At 40.9% G+C, this 14,456-nt stretch overlaps 1 protein-coding gene across 3 annotated transcripts in view; it reads left to right on the top strand.

The window, feature by feature from the left end:
* LOC124288104 (wnt inhibitory factor 1-like) overlaps nt 1-14,456 on the top strand; it is a 97,477-nt gene that overhangs the window by 8,799 nt on the left and 74,222 nt on the right. For all 3 annotated transcript variants that reach the window (XM_046724684.1, XM_046724678.1, XM_046724671.1), the window contains exon 2: nt 5,141-5,283. In XM_046724684.1, the coding sequence (XP_046580640.1) occupies nt 5,141-5,283 (143 nt within the window). The remainder of the gene's footprint in view (nt 1-5,140; nt 5,284-14,456) is intronic.

The following is a 14,456-nucleotide window of genomic DNA, read 5'->3' as shown; positions in this document are numbered from 1 at the left end:
ATAATGTATGTTTACTATGTTGCATCATGTGATCACCTGTATGATCACTATATACAGTAGGTTGCCTCATAGTGCTTCTTTCACCACCGTATGCCTGTGATTACGTCATGGTGCTTATCCCTGTCTATACGATGTTACATCATGTGCTTATGTCATACCATATACACTAGGTTACGACACGATGCGAATTTCCTTATAACCGTTACTAGGTTACTTCATGTGCCTATGTCATAAACATATGCCTTAGGTTACGTCAAAGTGCTCATTTCATCATTGTCTAGGCTTGTCTTTGAGAACGCCTAATGCCTATCTCATCACCTTATTTAATGGTTCTCTTTACTTTGTGAACGCCTAATGCCTATCTCATCACCTTATTTAATGGTTGTCTTTACTTTGTGAACGCCTAATGCCTATCTCATCACCTTATTTAATGGTTGTCTTTACTTTGTGAACGCCTAATGCCTATCTCATCACCTTATTTAATGGTTGTCTTTACTTTGTTAACGCCCTGTGCCTATCTCATTACCTTATTTAATGGTTGTCTTTACTTTGTGAACGCCTAATGCCTATCTCATCACCTTATTTAAGGGTTGTCTTTACTTTGTGAACGCCTAATGCCTATCTCATCACCTTATTTAATGGTTGTCTTTACTTTGTGAACACCTAATGCCTATCTCATCACCTTATTTAATGGTTGTCTTTACTTTGTGAACACCTAATGCCTATCTCATCACCTTATTTAATGGTTGTCTTTACTTTGTTAACGCCTAATGCCTATCTCATCACCTTATTTAATGGTTGTCTTTACTTTGTGAACACCTAATGCCTATCTCATCACCTTATGTAATGGTTGTCTTTACTTTGTGAACGCTCTGTGCCTATCTCATCACCTTATTTAATGGTTGTCTTTACTTTGTGAACGCTCTGTGTCTATCTCATCACCTTATTTAATGGTTGTCTTTACTTTGTGAACGCCTAATGCCTATCTCATCACCTTATTTAATGGTTTAATGGTTCTCATCTTATTTAATTTGTCTTTACTTTGTGAACGCCTAATGCCTATCTCATCACCTTATTTAAGGGTTGTCTTTACTTTGTGAACGCCTAATGCCTATCTCATCACCTTATTTAATGGTTGTCTTTACTTTGTTAAAGCCCTATGCCTATCACATCACCTTATTTAATGGAAGTCTTTACTTTGTGAACGCCTAATGCCTATCTCATCACCTTATTTAATGGTTGTCTTTACTTTGTGAACGCCTAATGCCTATCTCATCACCTTATGTAATGGTTGTCTTTACTTTGTGAACACCTAATGCCTATCTCATCACCTTATTTAATGGTTGTCTTTACTTTGTTAACACCTAATGCCTATCTCATCACCTTATTTAATGGTTGTCTTTACTTTGTTAACGCCTAATGCCTATCTCATCACCTTATTTAATGGTTGTCTTTACTTTGTGAACGCCTAATGCCTATCTCATCACCTTATTTAATGGTTGTCTTTACTTTGTTAACGCCTAATGCCTATCTCATCACCTATTTAATGGTTGTCTTTACTTTGTGAACGCCTAATGCCTATCTCATCATCTTATTTAATGGTTGTCTTTACTTTGTGAACGCCTAATGCCTATCTCATCACCTTATGTAATGGTTGTCTTTACTTTGTGAACACCTAATGCCTATCTCATCACCTTATTTAATGGTTGTCTTTACTTTGTTAAAGCCCTATGCCTATCTCATCACCTTATTTAAGGGTTGTCTTTACTTTGTGAACGCCTAATGCCTATCCCATCACCTTATTTAATGGTTGTCTTTACTTTATGAATGCCCTGTGCCTATCTCATCACCTTATTTAATGGTTGTCTTTACTTTGTGAACGCCTAACGCCTATCTCATCACCTTATTTAATGGTTGTCTTTACTTTGTGAACGCCCTGTGCCTATCTCATCACCTTATTTAATGGTTGTCTTTACTTTGTTAAAGCCCTATGTATATCTCATCACCTTATTTAATGGTAGTCTTTACTTCGTTAACGCCCTGTGCCTTTCTCATCACCTTCTTTAATGGTTGTCTTTACTTTGTGAACACCTAATGCCTATCTCATCACCTTATTTAATGGTTGTCTTAATTTGTGAACACCTAATGCCTATCTCATCACCTTATTTCATCACTGTCTTTACTTTGTTAAAGCGCTGTGCCATCTCGTCACCGTAAATACATTACATCACTGTCAATAGCTCACGCCATCTCCTTATCATATGTACGAGGTAACGCCATGGCGTTGCGTCACTTAAGTCAGCTGGAAACCTATGATTGTGGGTTCGAATCCCGTTTCTCCGTGATTATATTTCTAGGTTTGTCGGCACCATACGGTTAAAACTGGGTTAATCTGACACACCGGGTGTAACTGGGTTAATCTGATACACCGGATTTAACTCGGTTAATCTGACACCGGGTATAACTGGGCTAATATGACACAACGGTTAAAACTGGGTTAATCTGACACACCGGGTAAAACTGGGTTAATCTGTCACACAGGGTGTAACTGGGCTAATCTGACACACCGGGTAAAACTGGGTTAATCTGTCACACCGGGTGTAACTGGGCTAATCTGACACACCGGGTGTAACTGGGCTAATCTGACACACCGGGTGTAACTGGGCTAATCTGACACACCGGGTGTAACGGTAAATACAGGTACCCCAAACTCACTCTCTCGCTGTTTCTCGCCACGATGTACATTGTTACGTCATGGCTGTTATACACTTACTCACGTCATGATTTTCTGTAGAAAAAGTATTGTGTTCTTCTAGGCGGTGCAGGTATAAACTGCCTGTTTAGATAGTGGACACTGGGGAATGGCCTCCATCATGTGATGCTCGGGTGTCCATCCGCCTACGCTGACCAGGGATGCCACTTGGGTTATGTGTTCAACCAATTTGGATATTACAGCTTATCATGTTACAGATACCACTGGTTTTACGTGAGGTCATTTCTAGAAATAACGCCCCAATAGCCATTACCCTAAGCTCCGTGTGGATTGGATCTACTGATTGTCAGTATACATTTCATTTCACATTCCAGTGTATACATCAAGTAAACAATAAATCTTGATAAATAACAACAACAATAAATACAAAAACAACCAAATAAACAGAAGCAACAAAACAAAACAAATCCATTTGAAACCACAGAAACAACAACTACTACCCAAACAAACAACAATTACTTCGGAAGAACTTGTTTTCGTAACATGATCACCAATTTAAAAAAGGACTAGTAACATGCCGTATTCATGTATTTCTTTTATCAATATTCACGCACTAAAGCTGTCCCACTAAGTGTTCACCAGACACACTACTGCAACTTGGGCCTGGTGTGAAGTCACCACGTCACGGAGTAACGATGGGCACTGGTAGGTACAGTGACTCTTGGTCAACTGAGGACCATAGTGTACAAAGCTCGGGTGTACATTCCTCACATTGTGGTGTACAAAGCTCGGGTGTACATTCCTCACATTGTGGTGTACCAAACTCGGGTGTACATTCATCACGTTGTGGTGTTCCAAACTCGGGTATACCTTCATCACGTTGTGGTGTTCCAAACTCGGGTATACCTTCATCACGTTGTGGTGTTCCAAACTCGGGTATACCTTCATCACGTTGTGGTGTACCAAGCACGGGTATACCTTCATCACGTTGTGGTGTTCCAAACTCGGGTATACCTTCATCACGTTGTAGTGTACCAAGCACGGGTATACCTTCATCACGTTGTGGTGTTCCAAACTCGGGTATACCTTCATCACGTTGTGGTGTACCAAGCACGGGTATACCTTCATCACGTTGTAGTGTACCAAGCACGGGTATACCTTCATCACGTTGTAGTGTACCAAGCACGGGTATACCTTCATCACGTTGTAGTGTACCAAGCACGGGTATACCTTCATCACGTTGTGGTGTTCCAAACTCGGGTATACCTTCATCACGTTGTGGTGTACCAAGCACGGGTATACCTTCATCACGTTGTAGTGTACCAAGCACGGGTATACCTTCATCACGTTGTAGTGTACCAAGCACGGGTATACCTTCATCACGTTGTGGTGTACCAAGCACGGGTATACCTTCATCACGTTGTGGTGTACCAAGCACGGGTATACCTTCATCACGTTGTGGTGTACCAAGCACGGGTATACCTTCATCACGTTGTGGTGTTCCAAACTCGGGTATACCTTCATCACGTTGTGGTGTACCAAGCACGGGTATACCTTCATCACGTTGTAGTGTACCAAGCACGGGTATACCTTCATCACGTTGTAGTGTACCAAGCACGGGTATACCTTCATCACGTTGTAGTGTACCAAGCACGGGTACACCTTCATCACGTTGTGGTGTACCAAGCACGGGTGTACCTTCATCACGTTGTGGTGTACCAAGAACGGGTATACCTTCATCACGTTGTGGTGTACCAAGCACGGGTGTACCTTCATCACGTTGTGATGTACGGGAAACCTCACTTCATCTGCACACAATCCTGTGTATGTTTGTTGTTTAACAGAAACAATCAACAAGCATTATTTATGACGTAAGTATACACAGAACGCCAATGGTGGTAGCTCTGTTGCTCTGATATAGATATTCTCGTCGCTTCATTCGCCGGACACCTTTTCGATATTTTGATATTGGGGCGTTGAATCACACGCGGTCGAAAATGACAGGGTCCAGAATAACGAAGGTCCAGGTTCGAATAACATGTATCTTTCTGATACAAATGATTATTTTACGGATGGTTGTCATATTGGCCTTATGAAAGTGAGCACGACCCCTACGTGGGTAAAACAGTCAATATTTACTGTATTTATGGAATTATCACATAACGAAGGTCAAGGCTTATTCTGTATACTGTGATGTTATGGATGTCACCGTGGGTCAGACGGAAGTAGGTATGGTTCTGAGACACGATGTTTCGTTCATCACTGCGTCTCATGAGTCTGTGATGGATGCAGCTGCTGATCGCGGACTGGACAACACCACAGGTAGCTGCCAGGTGGCATTCTGTCCTAGATTAACCTGCTACCGTGTAACAATGGTTCCCAATAACTCCGCCTAGTTGTTAAGAGAAATGTTGTATCTATTTTCAGGGACTGAATTAGCAAAGGACATCCCCATTATTTCGGACGGTACAGTCACTCCATTTCTGAACTATCCCGGCTTGTCTGCATCGATGGTCATTCCACCAGACGTGGATTCTGTCAACCTGACGTGGAAGGCAGGCAATGAGAATGTAAGTGCAGTATTCCCTTAACATGACAAGCGCGCCACCGCCACAGCTTTGAATCATTTGGCCATACAGTACATTTCAAGTTGACCTTTTTACCCATTGTGGTGATGCGGCTGGTTTCGTTGTATTGTATATCCAGATAGATGGTGACAGTACGGGGTAGGGGTGTTTAAAGTATGACAACACCTTGGTTGTGTTAGTAGCGTCTGAGTTTGGTTCCTTGGAGCAGCGTGATAGCGATAGTTACACACGATAGCGCCACGGGCTCCTAAACCATTCTCAATCGTTGTACAATACACTGTCGTGAAGAAACAATCCCATAGCCACATTCACACAAACGTAGTCGGGCATGAAACAATCCTAAAGGCTGCATTCGGGTGTGAAACAATCCTACATACTGCATTCTGATGTGTAACAATCCTACATACTGCATTTAGGCATGAAACAATCCTAAATGCAGCTTTAAGCAATCCCAAGGCCCCACTCATGCGTGAAACAATCCTTAATGTAGGTTTCTGCATGCATTCACATGCAACAATGCACGCAGGAGTAAAACTATCTTAAAGCCGCATCCACACACACACACACACACACACACACACACACACACACACACACACACACACACACACACACACACACACACACACACACACACACACACACACACACACACACACACACACACACACACACACACACACACACACACACACACACACACACACACACACACACACACACACACACACCCCTACCTTACTCGATTGTGCATGCATGCACATTATCAGTTTGACTGAACATAGTGTAGACACACTTCTCTACCGGGTAATGCTGTCTTTGTTGAAGCTTATGAAATGTATACGAAGGTATAGCTTGTTTATCTGCACTGAACGCATCCATGACCGGGTTGTGTGAAGCTCTTAAGCTCAACTGCATGTGGTATGCCTTGGGCAAGTTCTGTGACGTGTTTTATTAAGAACTGTATTAGCGTTATATATTGAACGACACAGAGCCTGTGGTGGGACACGTTGTGTGACGGTTTGACAATTAACGACATCAAGCAAAATTATTGCTAATGTCGGCTCAGTGGAGTATTTTTCCATCAGTTTGTTAATGTCTTCGAATCTTGCACGTTGTATCAATACCAGGGTGTAGCTATAACTATTACCTGTTGGAGTTCAGTTCTTCAGTGTGGTGCATGCGATATTGTATGGAAGGTAGTACAACGCACATTCTAGTGCGGTACGGAATCAGATACATGAGCCACTTGATCACGCCCGACACATGACTGAGTGCGATGTGAACCTCCCTGCCCACAGTATATAGGGTTTTACAGATACCTGGAGTGGACTCAACTATCCAGGTCGTTTCAAAGACAAGCATGGTTATAGTGCTCAGGGGCACACTGTTTGAACATTGTGTCGTGTCAAAGGCGGCCGCGCCACTTAGCGCCGTCATATAAACACGACTCGTCTTATTAGTACACATTCCGCCATGAGCACGGCACGTCTTAGAGATACTATAATGCTAAGCAAAAAGCGCCGCGACTGCTGGCCAAGCACTTGACTCGAGTTTTTGTCAAGAGCTATTGTCGCTTACTGTGTGTGTCAAGGTGTGGAAACCGACGCTCACTTATACACGAGGAAAGGCACGCTCACCGGCAATACAAGCCACCTTCCACACCTTTAGGGGTGTAAGAGGACGGGTAAATAGCGTGGCCTGACTGTGTGACTTGGCCCACACTGACTGACTGGCTCATTAGGCGGGGCTGGACGGGTAAATATATGAAACATGGAGGAAAACTGTATGTATGTCTATATGGACATAACTAATATAACGATCTTAGAAAATACGAGAAATGATACATCCCGTGTGGAGCCAGATACACTAACACAGAAACCAAACACATGGATGGACAGTCAGACAGGTAAATAATACATGATAGATACTACAAATATTTCCAGATAATACCTTCACAAATAGATAATGCACGTGCAGAGTGATGACACTTGTACATATACTAATACATTCATAACAGTACATACATACACCAGCATATATGTATATGTACTAATACATTCATAACAGTACATACATACACCAGCATATATGTATATATACTAATACATTCATAACAGCACATACATAGACCAGCATATATGTATATATACTAATACATTCATAACAGTACATACATAGACCAGCATATATGTATATATACTAATACATTCATAACAGTACATACATACACCAGCATATATGTATATGTACTAATACATTCATAACAGTACATACATACACCAGCATATATGTATATATACTAATACATTCATAACAGTACATACATAGACCAGCATATATGTATATATACTAATACATTCATAACAGTACATACATACACCAGCATATATGTATATGTACTAATACATTCATAACAGCACATACATAGACCAGCATATATGTATATGTACTAATACATTCATAACAGTACATACATACACCAGCATATATGTATATATACTAATACATTCATAACAGTACATACATACACCAGCATATATGTATATGTACTAATACATTCATAACAGCACATACATAGACCAGCATATATGTATATATACTAATACATTCATAACAGTACATACATACACCAGCATATATGTATATATACTAATACATTCAATACATTCATAACAGTACATACATATAATACATTCAGCATATATATATATAGCACATACATAGACCAGCATATATGTATATATACTAATACATTCATAACAGTACATACATACACCAGCATATATATATATGTACTAATACATTCATACACCAGCATGTATATGTACATATAACAGCACATACATAGACCAGCATATATGTATATATACTAATACATTCATAACAGTACATACATAGACCAGCATATATGTATATATACTAATACATTCATAACAGTACATACATACACCAGCATATATGTATATATACTAATACATTCATAACAGTACATACATAGACCAGCATATATGTATATATAACTAATACATACATTCATATAACAGTACATACATACACCAGCATATATGTATATATACTAATACATTCATAACAGTACATACATAGACCAGCATATATGTATATATACTAATACATTCATAACAGTACATACATACACCAGCATATATGTATATATACTAATACATTCATAACAGTACATACATACACCAGCATATATGTATATATACTAATACATTCATAACAGTACATACATACACCAGCATATATGTATATATACTAATACATTCATAACAGTACATACATACACCAGCATATATGTATATGTACTAATACATTCATAACAGTACATACATACACCAGCATATATGTATATGTACTAATACATTCATAACAGTACATACATAGACCAGCATATATGTATATGTACTAATACATTCATAACAGTACATACATAGACCAGCATATATGTATATATACTAATACATTCATAACAGCACATACATACACCAGCATATATGTATATATACTAATACATTCATAACAGCACATACATAGACCAGCATATATGTATATGTACTAATACATTCATAACAGTACATACATACACCAGCATATATGTATATATACTAATACATTCATAACAGCACATACATAGACCAGCATATATGTATATATACTAATACATTCATAACAGTACATACATACACCAGCATATATGTATATGTACTAATACATTCATAACAGCACATACATAGACCAGCATATATGTATATATACTAATACATTCATAACAGCACATACATAGACCAGCATATATGTATATATAGAAACATGTACTAAGAAAAAGAGCTAATGCTTATACGTATAGTCAGGAAATGAAACTAGGGGTGGGGGTGGGGTGGGTGGGGTTGGGTTACGCCGCTTTTAGCAATATTTCAGCAACATCAGAGCGAGGACACCAGAAGTGATCTTCACGTCGAATTATTGTATGAAATACCTGTTCACACTTGTATAATTCTATTGTGGTGTGAAGTGGATCATTTCAGTTATCGGCTTTCCAAGGTGTAGGGTGTAATGGATGGTCCAACGGATATAACGTGAGGACTAGTGGAGAGACGCATCACTCAGGTTTGGTCCCAGTTCAGTGATCACGCTCATTATGCACACTCACGTCCGTCTAGCGCGATCTACACGACAAGACGCAACAGTGAAATGCGGACACAATCACGAAGACAATATCTAAAGGGTTCCTTTTGGAGATTCTGACATCTGTTCAGAAAGTCAGATGTAGATATCAAGAGGCTTTTTGTAGGGGATTTCCCTGTGTCAACAATGACCTTTAGTAGGATCTCCGCCAGGTGCACGCACCCATGTACACGTCACGTCTGCCGCCGCGAGAAGTACAGACGATACCTAACTCTGTGAATGTCGTCTGTTCAGCAGATACCTAACTGTGTGGTTGAATGTCGTCTGTCCAGTAGATATCTAACTGTGTAGTAGAATGTCGTCTGTCCAGTAGATACCTAACTGAGTGGTAGAATGTCGTCTGTCCAGTAGATACCTATCAGTGTGGTAGAATGTCGTCTGTCCAGTAGATACCTATCAGTGTGGTAGAATGTCGTCTGTCCAGTAGATACCTATCAGTGTGGTAGAATGTCGTCTGTCCAGTAGATACCTGTCAGTGTGGTAGAATGTCGTCTGTCCAGTAGATACCTATCAGTGTGGTAGAATGTCGTCTGTCCAGTAGATATCTAACTGTGTGGAAGAATGTCGTCTGTCCAGTAGATATCTAACTGAGTGGTAGAATGTCGTTTGTCCAGTAGATATCTAACTGTGTGGTAGAATGTCGTCTGTCCAGTAGATATCTAACTGTATGGTAGAATGTCGTCTGTCCAGTAGATACCTAACTGTGTGGTAGAATGTCGTCTGTCCAGTAGATACCTAACTGAGTGGTAGAATGTCGTCTGTCCAGTAGATATCTAACTGTGTGGTAGAATGTCGTCTGTCCAGTAGATACCTAACTGAAGCACATGTGACACATGTGGTCTCACCTTAGGCAAGTGAGTTTGTTCAAAATTGTCTCTGTTCACCCAGCAGGAAAATGGGTACCCGGTGGAAAAAAGTCATATGACTATAACCTTCTAGCGCCTAACAGGCAGCTTGGGTTATCCGGGGTAATAATGGCCTTGATTGTTAGCGCTATGAGCATACCTAGTGTGGAGTTTGGCGCTATATAAATGGACACATTATTATTATTATCAACTGTGTGGTAGAATGTCGTCTGTCCAGTAGATACCTATCAGTGTGGTAGAATGTCGTCTGTCCAGTAGATACCTATCAGTGTGGTAGAATGTCGTCTGTCCAGTAGATACATATCAGTGTGGTAGAATGTCGTCTGTCCAGTAGATATCTAACTGTGTGGAAGAATGTCGTCTGTCCAGTAGATATCTAACTGAGTGGTAGAATGTCGTTTGTCCAGTAGATATCTAAGTGAGTGGCAAAATGTCGTCTGTCCAGTAGATATCTAACTGTGTGGTAGAATGTCGTCTGTCCAGTAGATATCTAACTGTGCGGTAGAATGTCGTCTGTCCAGTAGATACCTAACTGTGTGGTAGAATGTCGTATGTCCAGTAGATACCTAACTGTGAAGTAGAATGTCGTCTGTCCAGTAGATACCTAACTGAGTGGTAGAATGTCGTCTGTCCAGTAGATATCTAACTGTGTGGTAGAATGTCGTCTGTCCAGTAGATACCTAACTGAAGCACATGTGACACATGTAGTCTCACCTTAGGCAAGTGAGTTTGTTCAAAATTGTCTCTGTTCACCCAGCAGGAAAATGGGTACCCGGTGGAAAAAAGTCATATGACTATAACCTTCTAGCGCCTAACAGGCAGCTTGGGTTATCCGGGGTAATAATGGCCTTGATTGTTAGCGCTATGAGCATACCTAGTGTGGAGTTTGGCGCTATATAAATGGACACATTATTATTATTATCAACTGTGTGGTAGAATGTCGTCTGTCCAGTAGATATCTAACTGTGTGGTAGAATGTCGTCTGTCCAGTAGATACCTAACTGAGTGGTAGAATGTCGTCTGTCCAGTAGATACCTAACTGTGTGGTAGAATGTCGTCTGTCCAGTAGATACCTATCAGTGTTGTAGAATGTCGTCTATCCAGTAGATACCTATCAGTGTGGTAGAATGTCGTCTGTCCAGTAGATATCTAACTGAGTGGTAGAATGTCGTCTGTCCAGTAGATACCTACCAGTGTTGTAGAATGTCGTCTGTCCAGTAGATACCTAACTGTGTGGTAGAATGTCGTCTGTCCAGTAGATACCTAACTGCGTGGTAGAATGTCGTCTGTCCAGTAGATATCTAAGTGAGTGGTAGAATGTCGTCTATCCAGTAGATATCTAACTGTGTGGTAGAATGTCGTCTGTCCAGTAGATATCTAACTGTGTGGTAGAATGTCGTCTGTCCAGTAGATACCTAACTGAGTGGTAGAATGTCGTCTGTCCAGTAGATACCTAACTGTGTGGTAGAATGTCGTCTGTCCAGTAGATACCTATCAGTGTTGTAGAATGTCGTCTATCCAGTAGATACCTATCAGTGTGGTAGAATGTCGTCTGTCCAGTAGATATCTAACTGAGTGGTAGAATGTCGTCTGTCCAGTAGATACCTACCAGTGTTGTAGAATGTCGTCTGTCCAGTAGATACCTAACTGTGTGGTAGAATGTCGTCTGTCCAGTAGATACCTAACTGCGTGGTAGAATGTCGTCTGTCCAGTAGATATCTAAGTGAGTGGTAGAATGTCGTCTATCCAGTAGATACCTATCAGTGTGGTAGAATGTCGTCTGTCCAGTAGATATCTAACTGTGTGGTAGAATGTCGTCTGTCCAGTAGATACCTATCAGTGTTGTAGAATGTCGTCTGTCCAGTAGATACCTAACTGCGTGGTAGAATGTCGTCTGTCCAGTAGATATCTAACTGAGTGGTAGAATGTCGTCTGTCCAGTAGATATTTAACTGAGTGGTAGAATGTCGTCTGTCCAGTAGATATCTAACTGTGTGGTAGAATGTCGTCTGTCCAGTAGATACCTAACTGTGTGGTAGAATGTCGTATGTCCAGTAGATACCTAACTGTGTGGTAGAATGTCGTCTGTCCAGTAGATATCTAACTGAGTGGTAGAATGTCGTCTGTCCAGTAGATATCTAACTGTGTGGTAGAATGTCGTCTGTCCAGTAGATACCTAACTGTGTGGTAGAATGTCGTCTGTCCAGTAGATATTTAACTGAGTGGTAGAATGTCGTCTGTCCAGTAGATATCTAACTGTGTGGTAGAATGTCGTTCGTCCAGTAGATACCTAACTGTGTGGTAAAATGTCGTCTGTCCAGTAGATACCTATCAGTGTGGTAGAATGTCGTCTGTCCAGTAGATACCTAACTGTGTGGTAGAATGTCGTCTGTTCAGTAGATACCTAACTGTGTGGTAGAATGTCGTCTGTCCAGTAGATACCTAACTGTATTGTACAGTCCCCATCCTATGTGGTGCAATTCCTCCACTGACTTGGTTGACACATGTCATTGGTTCCCAATTGCGCAGATCGATGCTCATGCTGCTGTCTGGTCCAGACTCGGTTATTTACAGACAGCCGCCATATAACTGGAATATTGCTGAGTGCGGTGTTAAACTAAACTCACTCACTCACTCACTCCACTGCACGTGACTTGCTGTACGCATCTGTAACAATTACCCTTGCAGATACAAACTCGAAGGTGGCAGATGTGGGAAATTCTGTATTCGTTAAGGCGGAATTAATTACCTTTGAGGCCGAGACTAGTGTGTTATCTTAAGCAAACTGATTGCAAGCTGGCAACATGATTGTGGTTTCCCGGGCTGGTGAGTCACCAAGTTAAGCCACTTAATTGTACTTAGCATTCGTATCGACTACCTGTGCCCCGTAGTTTACTTTTAAGTGTACACACACGTTCAGAGGGAATAAAGTGTGGTGATGGAGTTAATCTTGCAGGTATTTGCAACAAGCAGCGTCTCCTACCACCTCCTACTTACCCTCCCCCATTGTCCCGTGTCAGTACCAGTGCTAAATACACACAGCTTTGCTGAGGAGACTGTAATACCGCTACAGCGGCCACCCGGCTGATTTATACGTACACACACAGGTGTTCAGATCACCGACTTCACGTCACAAGTTTTCACTTTTATTTGCCTGTATGGAGAGGCAACTTGTTATCGGTTTGTGAGTGTTGATTGGGAGAGTCACGCCCCTATCTGTGTGTGGCGTGTCGAGGAGCCCCACATGACTGACAAGGGCAATAAATGACTGATCACTAAATACATAGCAATGTTATGGAGATACCAGCTTCTAACCCAGATATGCCCTCGTTGTGGCTTTGTAACATACCACGAACTGTCACTATCCGGGGGAACTAATAAATGTGTGTACCGGGACATTGTCACCTATCTGTAGAGGAGAACCACAATATTTTAACTCGCTAGTAAACGTTTGGTATTAGGCTAACTGTATAACATGTTGCATTTTATACAACAAAGACTGAAAGATAGTACATGTGTTATCGGCTGTAAGAGAAACACTATCTGTCCTGCGCCAACTGAATAAAATCATTTCCTTGAAGAAAGAGAATAATAAAGAACACACTTTTATGACTATTGACACCCTTATCCCTTTGTAAGGTGGGTATGAGCTAGACTCTAATTATACCCATTCTATCATTTTCACGGACATTCGTAGTCACTTCTCCTATAACACCAAACGTTTAACAAGTTGAATACAGATTAACATGGAACGGCCTAATTAAGTGTCGTTTACCACATGACCAGACAATGACGTCAGCGATGCTGCGCGTGACAAAATGTCGAGGTCGAGCAAGGGCCTATTTTTCTAAAAAGGGGATTTATTTGCCTTGCATTACATTCCACACGATCAAAAGACAGAATCGAAAGTAATTCCTCCTAAGGAATGGACACGGAACCTTTGATCGCAGTTTCCGAGATGACTTTTGTTGAGTGCAACACCAAGCTGGATAACAAAGCTCCCTGTTTAAATGATGGTGGTGTGTTACTGTACGGCGCATTCTGTAGTGTTACAACTGTAGATAGGAGTCGAGAAACGAGA

Source organism: Haliotis rubra, unplaced genomic scaffold (genome assembly GCF_003918875.1).
Source record: "Haliotis rubra isolate DU_JTF1 unplaced genomic scaffold, ASM391887v1 Scf111, whole genome shotgun sequence".
Taxonomy (NCBI): domain Eukaryota; kingdom Metazoa; phylum Mollusca; class Gastropoda; order Lepetellida; family Haliotidae; genus Haliotis; species Haliotis rubra.
The sequence above is the reverse complement of the archived record's forward strand: the minus strand, read 5'-3'. Positions and strand labels throughout refer to the sequence as shown.